This window comes from Vanessa cardui, chromosome 12, assembly GCF_905220365.1.
Source record: "Vanessa cardui chromosome 12, ilVanCard2.1, whole genome shotgun sequence".
NCBI lineage: Eukaryota > Metazoa > Arthropoda > Insecta > Lepidoptera > Nymphalidae > Vanessa > Vanessa cardui.
In genome coordinates, this window is record NC_061134.1 from 13,081,139 (window position 1) to 13,098,461 (window position 17,323).

The following is a 17,323-nucleotide window of genomic DNA, read 5'->3' on the forward strand; positions in this document are numbered from 1 at the left end:
ACTTACTCTGTAATATATTTTGGGACTTTAAATATAATAGTGTCTAATACAAACCTCCGGTTTTTTCAAAAGATTTTTACGAATTCTGAAACCTATAACAGGTTTTGTTTTGATTTCATTTCTATGAATCACTTACCTACATTTGGCGCCAAAATGAAGAAATATTAAATGTTTTATTTTTTACATCAAATAGTATACTTCAGTTCAATATTTTAAATGTTTACGTTTTCATTTTTAGCACTGGTCTTATAGTTTCCGTATTCTTCGTTAAATCTTAACAATTTAGTAAATTACAATCAAAACAAAGGAAGTCATACATGCTAAACTGCAGGGCTGCCAATGCCTATTAACCGAATTCCCCAAAAATCTAAGCGAAATTCCCCTAAGCTGGGGAAAAAAATGATCCAATTCCCCACACAGAAATAAAGGGAAAAACATGGTATTTGATGTATTTTTTCGTGTTGACCTTTTTTTGTTTTTTTCTTTCTTTATATTATATTGCGTCTCTATTAACGAAACTATCTCGTCTCATCCTTTACCATACAATAACTAAGGGTGTCCTATTAGATGAAAAAGTATTTGCTATCATGCTAACTAAAAACAACAACAACAGCCTGTAAATTCCCACTGCTGAGCTAAAGGCCTCCTCTCTCTTTGAGGAGAAGGTTTGGAACATATTCCACCACGCTGTTCCAATGCGAGGTTGGTGGAATACACATGTGGCAGAATTTCTATGAAATTTGTCACATGCAGGTTTCCTCACGATGTTTTCCTTCACCGCTGAGCATGAGACGAATTATAAAGACAAATTAAGCACATGAATCAGCGGTGCTTGCCTGGGTTTGAACTCACAATCATCGGTTAAGATGCACGCGTTCTAGCCACTGGGCCAACTCGACTCGTGCTAACTAATAATCGACTACAATTTCAATTTTCGAAGCAACAAGACATCGGGTAAAACATCAATAACCGCTCGTTTTCGTACAATATTAAATTCCTCTCATTTTCCCCACACATTGACAATCCCCACACCAATCCCCGATCAACTTACGATTCCCCGCTTTTTGGGGAATTCCCCACACATTGGCAACGCTGTTAAGCTGAGACATCATCTTCAAACAAAGCCTGCGAAAGTCAGTTGTTTAAAATCATGAATGTGGATTCATTCGGGTTCTCCAAGAAAGCTTCCTTGTGGCAAACTAACATATGTTTATATCGTTGATTTCAAATTCTGTACATTATTATTTGTAGTAATATTTCTGATACATCCATAGAATTATACAGTTCACAGAGTCGGTTGTTTCAACCAATTAATAAAAAAACAAAGGATGGTCTAAAGCAAATGACTATATTCTATGATGTAAGACTAATTGGCTGTCATCTGTCAAATGTCATTCAGGCTCCTGTTTGAACGGCGTCGTGTAGTAAAGTGGCTAGGCGCATCATGCGACCTATATATACATATATATATTCTTATAAATAAAGTTATTCATTTCGGGATATTTACCATATTTTTATTTTCAACAATGTCCTATATAACTGATCATGATAACATGCATATAACGCCATCTATTGAAGTTATCTGTAGTTTATTTCTATCCGACAAAATATTATTATTTGTACACATATTCAAAAAAGCATTATATTTTTTAACACTTCAAATCTTTGTATCATAAAAACTAGAAAATGTTTTTTCTAAGAAAGTGTCAAGTTTATTGTGTCAACCTTTAAAAATATTGGCACCTCTAAAACTTTGCAACTTTTTGTTCCCCAGCCTACATTTGTTGAATCCTGTGTTTTGAACTTTTTGGATCCTTCATAATATATCATAAAGAATGCATACCTTTTTATTTGTTCCCTAAACCAAGGATTATAAAAAACAAAACTACAATTTGGAGATGAATTAAAAATATTTTTATTTTAAATATAAATAATGTTTTACTTGAGTTTAATAGCCTGCAAATGTCCCACTGCTGGTCAAAACCAAGGCTTTTTGGTTTGCATTATATGATATATACATCTATTTATATAATAACTATGTCTTCAGTTTTTTCCTTATCTTTTTTTCTGTATCTACCTTATATCTATGAATTGTTTTTAAAAGATATAACGAACCAACTACTATGACTACGGTGGTGCCCCACGCCACCATATAATAGTGGTCTATATTACCAATAGGTACGTCCAAAAATAGCGTATCAGTCACCTGAAAAGAAAAAATCATTATTTAAGCTTTCATATTCAAAAACTTCTCAATTCATTTAACTTAAATAAGAATACTTTCGATACATAACATAGATCATATTTTTATCTGACAAACGATCCAGTGTAACTTTAAAAAATATATATATTTAGGACGTTTTTAGTACATCTCCAGAGCGCCATCTATCGAAATCATTGTAAAACTTTGAACAAAATTGTTTTGAATATTAATTCCATTTTCCGTATTTGTTTTTCAACCACAAAAACAACAGCCTGTGTAGCCTACTACTGGACTAACGCACTTCCTTTGTGGAGAAAGTTTTGGAACATATTCCACCACTCCATTCCAATGCATTGGTGGAATACACATGTAGCAGAATTTCTATGAAATTCGACGCATGCAGGTTTCCACATGATGTTTTCCTTCACCAATGAGCTTCAGATGTATTATAAACACAAATTAAGAATATGACATAGGTGCCTAGGTTTGAAACTGCAATTATAGACAATAATGCATGTGTTCTAACCCCTGGGTCATCTCGATTCATTTGTTTATCGATTTATTTTTTCATAATATAATAAATCATTTACAACAAACCATTGTGGCTGGTATTTGTTTCCAAGGACATAATTCTTTCGATACATCCTTTTTGCAGAAATTGTTCTCTGGACCATCGGCAGGGAAATCGCAAACATCGAGCCTTTTGTCTGAACACATTACATATAATTCAGGCGAAGGTATTATATTTCTTACTGTCCTGAAATGATAATAAAAACCTTCAATTAGTTGGCAAATATTACCCATAATGTCTCTAGTTGCTCTTGGCCTTGCAGGATGGAGTATTGGCATTGGTATTTTTGTTTCATTTATGATGACATATAATAAGTCATTTATTAAAAATTTTATGTATTTTTGAATTCACAAATATCTTGGCATGTTTGGGCTATAAGATCATACATAAAAAAATTAGGGATAAGCTTGTAAATATAGTGGCAGAATATCAGAAGATTTTTAAGTAGAAAGTATTCATATAATTATAATACAAATCCTTCTGTCTGTTATATTATTCGGAATCAATAGCAGGATGGGGAAAAGGGCCAGATAAAGTAAATTTCATAAAGAATAAAATGTTTTTATAATAAAGAACTTGCTGCAGCATGATACTTTTACAATATAGCAACAAAAACAATATCAAACAATGTTTAACGATCATAATCTTTATGCTTTGTGATTAGTTAATTAAAATAATAAAGATTCAACTTACCCCCCTCCCTTCTTAGCACGATGATATCTTGCATGTACAGGAATGTATATATGTATTTTGCCACCCTTTACTATACTAAATAGTTGAACTCGAATAGGACTAGCATTGTTGGCGGGCAGTTCTATGTTGACTGGTGTTTGGAAAATTGTATCTATCTGGAATTCAAAACATAAAATAAAAATATCAATAGTAGAGCATATAAGTGGTTGGAATTCCGGGCAAATCAGACTGAGTTTCATATGTTTAATTTATACTATATAATAAAAATCCATATGTGTTGCCATATTAAAATAATAACAATAATATAAGAATAAACTTTTTTTTACAGGAAGGTTTTGCTCAATATTGGGACTTGTAATTTAGGGCTGTTACTATAATTAAATAAACTATTAGAAAGAAAACAAAAAATGTTTAATGTAGGTATTTGTATTTAAATAATCATATGCATTATTTTGTTTTCCTTCATTGGCCGACTCAATAATTTTCTCTTCAGATTGATAGTTGTTTCTAGTCATTTATGTTTTATTACAGTTACATTTATTAGTCTAACAATAAAAAAAAATAGGTTACAACTGTATATAACTGTGGCTATAATAGTAATATATAAAGATTTTCTTACCAACTCCTTCGATCTCTTATCTTTAATTTCATCATGACTCGCGTAAACTCCTGCAGGGAGTATTTGCTCTAGACCCACCACACAGTCTTCATAAGTCAATTTTTCTTCTTCATCGTCACTTGTAAAATCTATGTAATAGCTTAGATTTCTGAAAGATTAGAAAAGATTTATGTAAAATAAATATATTCACAATTTTTTAAAATTATTTGTGTGCAATTTATTATTTATATACAATCAATATCAATCATGTAGATTGATTGATTTTTATATCACTTGCATGAATATCTTGCTTGGTTTACTTGGTGGTAGGGCTTTGTGCAAACCCGTCTGGGTTAGTACCACCCACTCATCAGTTATTCTTCCGCCAAATAACAATACTCAGTATTGTTGTGTTCCGGTTTGAAGGGTGAGTTAGCCAGTGTAACTACAGGCACAAGTGACGTAACATCTTAGTGCTCAAGGTTAGTGGCGCATTGACGATGTAAGGAATAGTTAATATTTCTTACGTGTCATTGTCTATGGGTGATGGTGACCACTTACCATCAGGTGGCTTATATGCTCCTCCGCCACCCTATACCACAAAAAAAAATCTATGGCAAGGAGAACTGCTATCTTTAATTCAAATCTAACTTATTATATGTGTAACATATATTATAGTACATATTTATAGTCTTTAGTTTTACTTTAAAGTATCAAAAGTTTTCATTGATGTCAGTATAGTGACTGATAACGAAGTTGATTTTTTAAAAAGATATATCAAATTAGTAAGTACATCATTTCACCTGTGAAATCCTTCATTATGAAGCGTTTGTGTGACTTTTATATTAAAATTGCACGTTCTACATAGTGCTCCGTTTGATAACAAAACATAAATAAGTATTCCGAATGTAATGTTAGTGTTTTTCATTTTTAATAAATAAATAAAAAATAATTATTTTATTTAGCAGTTATTAATAGAATTTATATTTCAAGGAGATGGTTACTAATATCTAGTGAATTATTTTTACATTTTAGTTAACATACTTTAAAGTCTTAACGACTTATCACACGAACAACAGACATGAGCAATTGAGCAAATTCTAATACATTTTAGAAACGTCACTGAGTAATGAGTTCCGTCAATTCGTTGTCAATGTCAACGGAGGCTTATGACATATAATTTGTTGCCGTACCAAAAATGTATAAATAGCATAGCATATAAACAACAAAATAATTTATTAACAAAAAAAATTATTGTAATGTTTTGTAAAATTCGCACTAACGTAAAAAAAAAAATTGTGGTAGTTATGAAAAAACGAAATATTTGATTTCGAGTTTTCTATTTCTTGGACCTATGAAACTGAAAAAAAAAAAATACTGTATAGTGTATAGGGAACTTATATTAATTTTTCAACATATGAATTTCGATTGCTCATATTTTTTTTACAGGTTCACGTCTCACGCAAACACTAATATATTGGATGGAACCTTTATACTATTTTTCTTAATTAATAACTTATTGAAATGAGTCAGAGTTCAAAAACAACAGCATGAATTTTAATTACGTCGAGATACCATTATGTAAATAAAAAAATGTTTGATATTCTGCGTTACTCTTTCGCATTGGTATATTGAACTATATTGGATTAAATGATTGCAATATCAACAAACTTTCGCTAGGTATGCAAGTTTTATTGTTTGATTTTATACACGTATCCCTATCTCTATCCCTTTAATCTATCTTATTGGGATGCGAACAAATTAAATTTATTTAAATATAATTAGTCAGAACAGAAATAATGTTAGGTATTTACTAACATAAATCCCCGACTATATTTATTAAAGTTTGGTCCGTTATTTTTTTTTTTGGTACATCTGTTAATAAATTGTACAGAGTTAGTCAAAGGTATGCCCTTTTTACGGTGCAAATATTTATAACATTAACAAAAACTTTGCAATAGCGTAAATTTAGAAATGTTATGGTAAAAAATTAAAACGAAAGAGAACAGTTTCTTTATTTATTTTTTAACTTTTAAAAAGAGATTTTAATCATAACTTTACTTTTATGATGATGAACTTCTGACACCACTTGTTTGAAATAAGAATTTGATTTACTTCCCAATCGAAGTGCTATCTACTGGATACAGACTAAACCGCCTTGGGGCCTTTAAATACATAAAAAAATATCAAAATCGGTCCAACTGTCTATAAGTCCAGTCACTGACATCGTCATCGTCTATATTACTTAATTCATAATCCGATGAGACAGGTAATCTGAAACGTTCGGAAAGACTTCCGGTACAACCAACGGTTTTACGTACTTTCAGAAGCCTTCTGGCTTCATGGAGACCAGGAGGCATGGGATGGAGGCACTGTCAAGTTGTCAAAAGACTCCGCCTTACTACTGGGATTTTATTAACAAAAAAAAATTAATAAAATACTATTTAATACATAGTAGAAATTGATTTGAATATAAATATTTGTATGTTATAAAAAACTAAACATAATTATAAATTATATAATTTTGTTGTATTGAGTTCAACGACCTTTTAGTTTTTTTTATTTTTCTGAGTATGTATTTTTGTAAAATCTCTAGTGAGGATTTACCAACGTTTAATATGAAGTGTTTAATAATAGAGTCAATTAGCAATTCCAATTCTGTTAATAAGTGAGTCAGATTGCTGTACAACGTTCTAGGTATCGAGACAAAACGGCGGGTCCACCTTGAGTCGTTCTCGTTGCCGTCATTGATGACGAAGGAAGGATATACGGTGACAATTCTTTGATAGAATGCGGTATAGTCTCTTTTCTTAATGTATCATTATTATTTGCATGAAAGCTTTACTATGCTAGATAGTTGATTTATGTTTGCATTTAAAGGTATATACAAAGGGAGTAAAAATTGAGTTTAGTCTGATTCTTTTTAAAAAAAATATTTAAATCAAAATATTTGAGTCCGTTCTTCTTGGGTTTGAGGTATTTATTTACGAACTAGTATAGCATGTCTCTTAATTTGAAAAATATTACTTAACATGACTAGCTTATTTTTAACGTTTGAGTGACAGGCACAGATCCGACAAAACGATTCTTATAAGTTTAACATTTTAATCAAAGCTATTATATGAATAAAATTGCATGAAAACAACTGTAAAATGCAATCGATAAAATAAATTTTATTATTAAATGGTCCATCCAGTCTTTATACGGCAAAATTAACGTTTTATCCCATGAAATTGGCCCTATTTAATGATCAAACAATAATATAAATGCAACCAGTATCGATAAAAACAATACATATAACTTCTTATCAGCGTTGTGTACTTATGCAACTTATAGCATCCTGGAGTAACTTAACTACTGGCCTAAATTTGAATAAGCTACCAGCAACTTGTAACAACAGTTTTTTTTTTTGTAATTTGATAAGTCCACATAACAAATTAATTAAACTAAGTGTATCGTCTTAACACATACATAGTTATTTTAATTTGTATGACTTCTAGATGTGACTGACTTATTAAACCATAGATCCCAAGATCTCGGATTAAGACACCATCACAATGTGAGTGCTTCATATCAATTAGATTAGTATTTGTAGCTTAATTCTTACAACATTGACCAAAACATACCACTCTTTAAGATAAGTATCTAGTATCTCTTTAAGATAAATATGTAAGTTGTAAAATGTAAAATGTAAATACCTGTAATGGTGTATCACACTGTACAAGTTTTCTTTTGTTGTTTTTCCTAAATATGATTTGTGAATATGCCGATGGTATTTCTAAAGCAATAAATAAATAAATAAATAAATAAGTATCAGTTTAGCAATTAAAAATTTTAATTAGTCATGAGAAAGTCTATTTTTGTACGATTAAGCGATTAGCGATTACACACCATTTACGCTAAGCATGGGCTACCGATTATATCAAGAAGACGTGGCGAACGAAGCGTTGCACGAAATTATTTTAATATTTAGAAGCAAGAGCGGGGGAAAGCTATGCATTCGCTGCTCGTATGTATCATTATAAATGACATATATCATTATTAAGTCTAAAATTGCTCTAACCTTTACGTCAACATTGGTTTCCAATCTGATAAACATTAAGCCAACATTAGTGCAGTATGAAATGATTATGATTCGCTAAATTTTTATTCATTGTTATAATAGTAATGTCGAAAATAAATTAAAATCCTAAAACAATTTTCTTTTAAAACAAAACTACTTCCGTCTGCTATGGAATAAACTTTATTTAAAATAAAACTCAGACAAAGACGCAATGTCATATGTACAATATGTGCAATGTTAAAGATAAATAAAACTCGTAATTTACTTAGAAACTTACTTTATAAGTGAAAGAATTTACTATTTTTTTCATGTAGACAAATGTTACACAATTATCATCAATTAATGAAAATTTAGTTCTAATCACGCCAACAGCATCAGTTAAAAATAAACAATCTTATCATTTGCTTGAACAACGTCTTATTAATTTATAATTAGAAAAATGATAACCGTAATGTGTGGTCACACTACGAATCCAACAAATTGACAATCAAGGAGTGGGTTACCAGTTTACAAGCGCACACGAGAACGACCGCTAGTGTTTGTGATAACTGTACTGTACTCGGTGATTCTGTGACTAACTTTACATTCCTGTGTAAAAACGGTATGTATCTTTTACTTTTTCTATTATATTCGTATATTTTTATCATTTAAAAGTATATTTGTAATGTGGTTTGCATATTTTTAGTTTATCTAACTGCTTAAGCAACGGAAAAAAATTAGCATAAACATTTGTAGGTAACTGAGAAATTCTTTTGAATGCTATGTTTCTCATCAACTTATGAATTTTGTCAGACTTTTAACTGTAGAGATTAATATTATATATAAGTTAAAACGCATTTCCATAGTTCTTAGCTAGATTATAATCCTAACCAAATATTCCTTTGTCGGTTATGAATTTGAAAAAAAAATTGTGTCAAAATTTATGTTGGCATACTGCTATCAGAAGTTATTGTGAAAAGTTAATTAAGTGTGAATTTGTGAAACTATGAGCAAGCAGTTTATTGATGCTCGTATTAAAAAAATGCATATATGCTTTTACCTTAATACATAAAAACAGTATAATTTTAAATGCTTTTGGAGTTATAATTTCTATTTTTACGTAGATATGCCTCAATTAATATACACTGTATACTAATATATTATACAACACATTTCGTAAGCGAATATTTAATAAATATAAAATACAGGTAATGTAAATTATTTTAAATATCTGCTATCACTCACCAGGTCTAAGAGTTTGTTGTTTTTTTAAATATTTAAATAAAAAAAATCAAAATATTACCGAATTTCATAATAGCCGTCGCAAGTCCAGTGATTAGAACACGATGTAGTTACAAACATCCGAACACACAAGCGTTCGCGTTTATAATATTAAGAATAAGCGAACTTGTAAAACGATCGCGATATTTCACAAGCTATAATTCATCTATCCTTATGAACTTAATAACTTTTTATGGTAAATCTTTTGGATGTGGATGGTCGCGGTTACCCCCATAAGGTCTGACGATTTCGATAAAACAGATAAAACTCTGCAATAATCTAGAAGCTTATTCTATAATCTATATTAAAACGAAAATAATACTTATTAGTAATGCTAGAAGGTAAGGCAGAACACAGATACACTTAAGTCAGTGTATTTTTTTTTAGATTACGCAATAGCCGTCTTATCCAATGCCAAAAGGCATAAGTTAAATAAAGTCAATATAGGATACAAACAAAAATTTAAATCATTATTTTTATTAATGAATATTACCAGTTTTTAGTCAACACAGTTTTAAAATTAAGGCTTTATTGTCGTTCTTTTGTTTATATTTTCTCGTAATGTGCTCTACATTATAATATCGTATTGATAGTTATCTCTTAATTAAGTTAATTATTATACTTAACCTTGGAGCCATCCTGTTTCCTTACTTCACAATGAAACGATTCAATTATCTTAAGAAATAAAGAGCATGTCATAATTAAAAAATTAAAACAGTTAATATTTGTTACCGATTATCTTATTCGACTATGTTTTTCTAATTATAGACGAAAAAAATTTTTTTTTTTATATAAATAGATTTTTTTTTAAATATTGTATTATATTCTACTTATGAACTTCCACGTATATCGTTTTTTTTTAAATATCGAACATAATAATAACGATACTGATATAATGGTTCACAGATTAATCAGATATACTACCAAACAGCAATACTTAGCATTGTTGTGTTCCGGTTTCTAGGGTAATTCAGTGAATACACAGACACAAGGATCATATCTTGACTGCCACGGTTGATCGAGCATAGGCGATGTAAGGAATTATTATTTATCATATCGTAAATGTCTATAGCGACTTACTATACGGTGGTCTAATAGCCTATCTAAAAAATAAAACATTTTGAAATTAATTTTATTGAAATAAATTCAAATTGTGTAACAGGTTGCTTTACTTTATTTTATAAAAAATATTTATGAAAGTAATAAATCGACTCGGTAATAATGAAGTCGTAAAAAATAAATAAAAAATGTCGTTATATTTTTATACGTGTAAAGTAATTGTAAACATAGTCAACTATGTTTATATATGAAATAGGTATAAATTAAATACATATATACATACTATAACAATTTCAAAGGCTCGGTCTAGGTAAGTGTAGTATAATTAATTTGTTTGTATTAATGCAATGTCAGACTGACTGACTGACTACAATAACAATACTGATTATAATAATTTGAAATATTATCGAGAATTCTAGCATTTCTCTATTGAATCGCAATTCCGATCAAATAAACCAGTCGTCCTTATTACCGGTTGAGGCAATAAGTCAGTGTGGGCGTGATATTTTTTTTTTACAATTAGACCAAGGTAGGGATTCTGTGAGCCAAGTTTATACAAGAGGAGCTAATCAGCTACTCACAAAATCATTTTGTATGGATGTCTCGTAAAATGTCAAAAGCGCATACTTTTATTCTAATATTTGATTTTGCTATGTTCTGGCGCATACGATCTTTTATCTTAGATACCAATTGATATTTTCGTTAAATATCTATTTGCGTGCTTTGGGCGTAATATTGATTCGTACATCTTTACAGCAAACTTTATGACGCTCTTTTGTACCAAATAGTCAGTCTGCCTGCCCACAAAAAAAAGTAACAGATTACAAATTATTTATATAATTATACGGTACTATCGACCCGACCCGGCTTCGCACGAGTGCAATACTTATATTAAAAATGTGTTTATTCACGTCATCACTTTAAAATGATAAGTGTTTCTTTACAATATTGTGCATGTATGATACATATAAACGTTCCTCTTAAATCAATATATTTATAAAAAAAAAACTCATCAAAATCCGTCGCGTAATTTTAAAGATAAGTATAAGCATAAATAGGGACATACAGCGGTAAGCGACTTTGTTTTATACTATGTAATGATAAAGCAAAACTTTTTGTGTGGGTGGTGTTATGTTTAAGCGGAGAGAAATCGCAAAGAGTTTTAAAAATATTTTGATCTGACCCACTCACTAGACAATAGGCTGTTTTCAAAATGTTTTTTGGTACGTACAACTGGCACATGTTCAATATGGTTTATTTTATAACAAGACTGGTCTGGCCTGCGGCTCGCCCGTTGGTCGAAAGGTGTTAGGCATAATATATATATGCCTATGCTCTCTTCTAACCATAAGAAAAGAAAAGTCAAAGAAACAATATTTGACGTAAAATTAAAGCGATATCATTGGTCGAGAGCTTGATTAGTCTATGATATGGATTTGCGAAAAAAGTTTGAATTCGAATTTCGAATTTTTGGAATTTTGGAAGTAATATTAATGTAGATATAAGTAGTATTCATTTTCTATATTAGTTATTCATTCTATTATTAGCTAATTTAATATCTTTGGTAAAGTAACAGCCTGTAAATTTCCCACTGCTGAGCTAAGGCCTCCTCTCCTATTAAGGAGAGTGCTTGGAACATATTCCACGACGCTATTCCAATGCGGATTGGTGGAATGCACATTTGGCAGAATTTCAACGAGATAAGTCGCAGGCTGTTTTCTTTCACCGCCGAGCACGAGATGAAGTATAAACACAAATTAAGGATATATATATAGTGGTGCTTGCCTGGGTTTGAACCGTAATCATCGGTTAAGTTGCACGAGTTCTAACCACTGGTCCATCTCAGCTCATATTAGTATAATTATTTATTTATTGTAAATTTATACCATCGACTCATAACGTAGAATTCAAGGTGATATATTTTTATATTTGTAAACAACATTGACATTCAAAAATGAAAACCAAACTAACCTATATAATAAATAGAATTAAGACATAACTAAGAAAAAACGTAAAGAGCGTTTGTGTGCTAAAGGATATTACAGCACTAATGATTTTATATTTGACAGCACGCCTTGGGTATGAGATGATCGTCTCCAGGCTGTTTCAAATAACAAAAATATGTTTGTTATTGTACATATAGCATGATATTAAAAAAAAAGATCCCGTTGAGGTTCTTTCGCCGAAAATAAAAAAAATCAAAATATACTTTATTCAAGTGGGCTTTTACAAGCACTTTTGAATCGTCATTTAACAATTAAGTGAAGCTACCACCGGTTCGGAAAGTAAGTTCTACCGAGAAGAACCGGCAAGAAACTCAGTAGTTACACTTTTTCAACATTTAAACAGATACAGTCATGTTAGTTAATACAATTATTTAAATTAATATATCCTGCCTGGAAGTCAACAGGTTCTTCTCAGGTCCGAGGTCTTAAATTCCGAACCGGTAACTTTTGACTATCGATACGCAAATGTAAACGCTTCTATTTTGAATAAACATTTTTGACTTTGATTTTAGTTATATACGTAAATCAGAGCAATCACTTCAAACTTGATTTTATTCCAAACGCATCATATTTTTTTATTGAATCGTAACAATAATTGTTTATATACCGTCGTTGTTTGTATGAATTGTTTGTTTGAATGTCGGTAACAAGTATTTTATAAAATTTGTAAACAAACGAATGACACTGATCGTCCGGTCACGACGGTCATGTGATACTAATTTGTATACAACAGTGTTGATATTTTCAATATAATGTGTACACATGTTTACTAAAATATAGTATAGTAAACATAGAACACTCCTGACGGAATGATTACGTACAAACAACATAAACTATTATTTATATATTTTTCATTTCATTTTACTTAGGACCTCTCTAAAAACTATTTTGGATACGCAATTATTTTTATTACTTTTTAGTGCATATTTATTTGTATTCAAATAGTGTTTTTTTTTTAAGTCGGTTTTTATTTTTGTTAAAATATTTATGTATATAATATGTAGTAAGGTACTTGCGGGTAACAAGGGCCACCTTATTTAAAACCAAGATATTAAGAATAATAATGAATAGAAAATAAAACGCTATTTATCAAATTATTATTCATTTCTTTATTATTTGAAAAAGTACAGTCAACACGGTTACGTTAACATAATATCAAGTACAAAGTCGTTTTTAAAAAAGCTTTCAGTGGCCCTATTTATACTTATGTAGTTTATTAAGGGCCATTTTCTAAATATCCAGAATAACCAAATAACAAAAAATAAACTATAATTACAAATTACAAAAACAATTTTTGACTTTTAAGAAAGAAAAACATATTTAAATTCACTTTCATAACAAATAAAAACAACACATGGACCTTATTAAACCTAAGTAACAAATTTTCACTTCGAAAATGTGTTTTAAACATTAAATTGAAAAGAATTATAATAATTACGAACACCTCTTACATCTCTATATATATCGACACTATAAATTAGAAAAAGAAATATGTTTATCAAACATAAGTGGCCCTTATTGGACTCACGTAATTTGTACTTTATAATAATAACGATATTACTTACTGATTTGAGTCTAAAGGAACTAAATTGAATATCACAATTCGTAAAAATAGTAATGTACGCCTAACAAGGCTTATTTTTACGATAATATATAATAAAAAATAACTAAATTGAAAAATCTAAGGTTGTCAAGTCTTATTTGAGATCAAGTTAAGTTTCTCAGTCTTCTAATTGCACATTGGACAAGCAAAATCCGTATCTTCTTTAGTAAGTCCCACGCATGCTTCATGAAACCACTTTTGGCATAATGGACACTGTCGCATATCTTCTAATCTTTCTGTATTACATGCATAACAGTACCATCTATCATTAGTATCAATTTCATCTCTACTTAATTTGCTTTTCTTCTTTGATTCTTTCACTTTTTTTCCTTTTTCGCACCTTCTAGAACGATCCTTAATGTTTACTTTTCGCCGGTGACCCTCCTTCAGATTTGATTTCCGTTGCTTCTCTATATCAGTATCACTTATATTTCTTTCTCTTTTCTTATTCTTCTCTTTATGAGTTTGCCTTTCTTCAAATAAATTTTTAGTAACAATCTGAGCTTTGTAATTAATTGCTTTACGTTTTGGGTTTTGTTTGACAATGGCAAAGTTTGGTGTTGGTATGAGCTCTTGAAATGATTTCTTTCTCTCTTGTAACTTTCTTAGTGGTACATCATCTTCAGAATTTTCGTCACTTGTGACAGGTCTTAAGCTCTTCGTAGCTTTTACATGCCTAGCAGTTATCTGCTTGATGGGAGTGCGATCTTGCTTAGTTGCAGAATTTTCATTTTCATTGTCTGTTGAACTCGAGTATATGCCGAAGAAAGACTTCGTGCCGGGTTCATTGAGCATTTTCGTCAATTCAACACTAGAAGAGTCTGTATCAGAGCTATAAATAACTGGTCTTCTTATTTCAGTATTAGTATTGTGATTCCCTGGATCAGGTGAGTCAGAATCAGTTGTACTGTAGGACACTAATCTTTTCTTGACTCCGATAATTTCTATATGTGGCTGAGACAAATCCGGTTGCAGTAAGGATGGAGAGCTAGGACTTTGATTCTCACATAAAGTGGCATCTGAATCAGAACTATCAGGCTGAGGTCTTAGTTTTGTGTGACTTTTATTAATACCTGATGGACCTGGAATTGGTGAATCGCATCGGGGGATAACATTTTCCTGTTGACAATGCCTCTCAGTAAGAACAGAAGGAGCATAGGCTTCTGATGGTATCGCCTCTGGATAGAACGGATACAAACCAGTAGATTTAAAGCCGTTTACTATGATATCATGCGTCATGCACTTCGACCAAACCCTGCTGAATATTGAATTGAAACGGGCTTTTGTAATTTTTTTTTCAGGATGTTGATACGTAAATGTTAAAACCTCTTCGTCCCAATGATGCTCAAACGATTTGTTCACGCTTTTATCTAGAGGCTGAAGTTCATGAGTAGTGTTTGAAGGCAAACAATACAGTATAATATTTTCCTTGTCTGCCGCATCAACAATGCTGTAATCTAAATGGCACGAAGCACCATCGAAAATGAGCAAACATTGACCATCCGATTTAAACTTACCCAGGTGATGGATGAAGTCAACAAATAGTGACGTAGTCATGCTTCCTTTTGGTGCCATTTTTACCAACGATCCTGAAGGCAAATTGTCGTTGTACTCGGGCTTCATCCTTTTCCCCTTAAATAGTATCATTGGGGGAATTGCGTTACCCAATGCATTTACACAAGCGGCTATCGTAACGTTTTCGGCATGTTCTTGTGCCACCATGTGCACTCTTTTTGACCCTTTTTGAGCTAAAACCAAAGGTTGATTGTGGATTGTCAGTCTGCAGCCTTTTTCGTCCATATTGTAAAGGCGCTGTGGATTATTAGCAATATCTAGCTGTTCGTAAATTTTTTTGTACTCTTGAAAGTGTTGCATGACAATTGCTTTGTTAAGTTTTTGTGCTCTTCCGGGATTTAATATTTGAACTTTGCGCTTTGATATCTCAGTATGTCTTTTTAAAAATAGTTTGAGCCAATCTTTGCCAGCTCGCTTCGTAGATTTATTGAAATTATTCGGAATATTATTTGATTCGCAAAAAACAAAGGCTTGGTGGCGTAACAATTTAGGCGTTAAAGGAAATCCTATGGATGCTAGTCGCTTAATCCTTGAAGCTAGATCATTTTCTTGCTGTTTCGTCATAATTGTGCGACGTCCTATCTGTTTCTCCACTTTGCCTGATTTCAGATGGTTTACCAATGTTCTTCTGGGTATAGAGTAATGTTTAGCAGCAGCACGTTGAGACATGACTCCGTCTTTGACAGCAGCCATAGCTGCCTCCAGCTGTTGAAGTGTCCATAGACCCCGATTTCTTTTAATGGAATGTTCCATTATTGAAACCTACAAAAATAAACGACATACATAAAGCTCATGCCAATAGTCTAGCCTCACGACACAAAGCAAAAAAAAAATGAAAAAGCCATGGCCACTCCTATCGCATTCAAGGAAAAATGCAGCAGATGATATAAGTTAATTAAACTTCTGAAAAATAAAAAATATCAGAAAAAGCCTAATAATACCAATTTATTACTATCCCCCAGGGTCAATCTTCCAAATATTACTTTTTTAATGATAGAAATTAGGACTTTGATATAAGGTAATACAAATAACACATAATAATTTACAAGTATAAAAAGATATGAAAATTAATTCAATAAGTTTAATAAGGGCCGGCCCTCGTAAGCCGCCTAGAATGTGGCTCTAATTAGACTCTTTGGCTTATTTTTTAGCAAAACAGATAAAAACACATAATAGTAAAAAAAACATTTAAGCCTTACCTTCAACAGAAGCTATATCTTCTAAATTTTACATACAAATTCCAAACCTAACTAAAAACAAACATTTAATGCATATTTTATATAATTTCTAACGAAAGAATTTTATAATAATACAACACGCACGAACACACTCGATAGTCGCAGACCTACTGTCAAGATGGCGCGTGGCGCATTGTCATGCGATACGCAGGCTAGCTTTTCTATTGGTCGTTTACATGTGTGCGTGTCTAGAAATGGATAAAACGGTTTTTTAGGATAATTTTCGACACGTGGCCCTTGTTAGACGGTGGCCCTTGTTACCCGCAAGTACCTTAATTGAAATAATTACATAATACACTTATTACTAAACACTTAAAATTATAACAACTAAATACAAAAATACGACTTGATGCTTCTTTAAAGATGTAAACAACATTGCATTTGATAACACGGAATGGAATTGAAATTCGAATTTACTTTTTTTAAATTTTGTAGTGTAACGATCTACAATATC

General features: G+C 31.1%; 3 protein-coding genes across 4 annotated transcripts in view; 1 reads left to right on the plus strand and 2 right to left on the minus strand.

Annotated features, from left to right (window-relative positions):
- Positions 1 to 2,016: 2,016 nt before the first annotated feature.
- LOC124534206 (phosphatidylinositol-glycan biosynthesis class X protein-like) lies at positions 2,017 to 5,205 on the minus strand. Of its 2 annotated transcripts, none has more exons than XM_047109917.1 (5): positions 4,859 to 5,205; positions 4,087 to 4,234; positions 3,468 to 3,622; positions 2,801 to 2,960; positions 2,017 to 2,206 (listed from the first exon to the last, which is right to left on the minus strand). In XM_047109917.1, exons 1-5 carry the CDS (start codon positions 4,882 to 4,884, stop codon positions 2,036 to 2,038), a joined length of 660 nt encoding a protein of 219 aa, XP_046965873.1. In that variant the 5' UTR covers positions 4,885 to 5,205; the 3' UTR covers positions 2,017 to 2,035. The 2 variants fall into 2 exon arrangements, with proteins under 2 accessions (XP_046965873.1, XP_046965872.1); XM_047109916.1 differs by having other exon boundaries at positions 4,869 to 5,204.
- A 3,377-nt stretch (positions 5,206 to 8,582) lies between these two features.
- LOC124534130 (protein yellow) overlaps positions 8,583 to 17,323 on the plus strand; it is a 39,799-nt gene continuing 31,058 nt past the window's right edge. The window contains exon 1 of the mRNA XM_047109825.1: positions 8,583 to 8,729. The gene's annotated coding sequence lies outside the window, so the exon portion shown is untranslated. The remainder of the gene's footprint in view (positions 8,730 to 17,323) is intronic.
- LOC124534129 lies at positions 13,588 to 16,420 on the minus strand. Its single transcript, XM_047109824.1, has one exon. The coding sequence runs from the start codon at positions 16,382 to 16,384 to the stop codon at positions 14,183 to 14,185; it is 2,202 nt and encodes a 733-aa protein (XP_046965780.1). The 5' UTR covers positions 16,385 to 16,420; the 3' UTR covers positions 13,588 to 14,182.

Excerpts from the sequence above, each read along its gene's own strand:
- LOC124534206 (XM_047109916.1), bottom strand. The coding sequence starts at position 4,993 with ATGAAAAACACTAACATTACATTCGGAATACTTATTTATGTTTTGTTA. Across the intron at positions 3,623-4,086 it reads ATAAGAGATCGAAGGAGTTG|ATAGATACAATTTTCCAAAC; the intron begins GTAAGAAAATCT and ends TTTGAATTCCAG. Across the intron at positions 2,961-3,467 it reads CGTGCTAAGAAGGGAGGGGG|GACAGTAAGAAATATAATAC; the intron begins GTAAGTTGAATC and ends TTATCATTTCAG.
- LOC124534129 (XM_047109824.1), bottom strand. The coding sequence starts at position 16,384 with ATGGAACATTCCATTAAAAGAAATCGGGGTCTATGGACACTTCAACAG.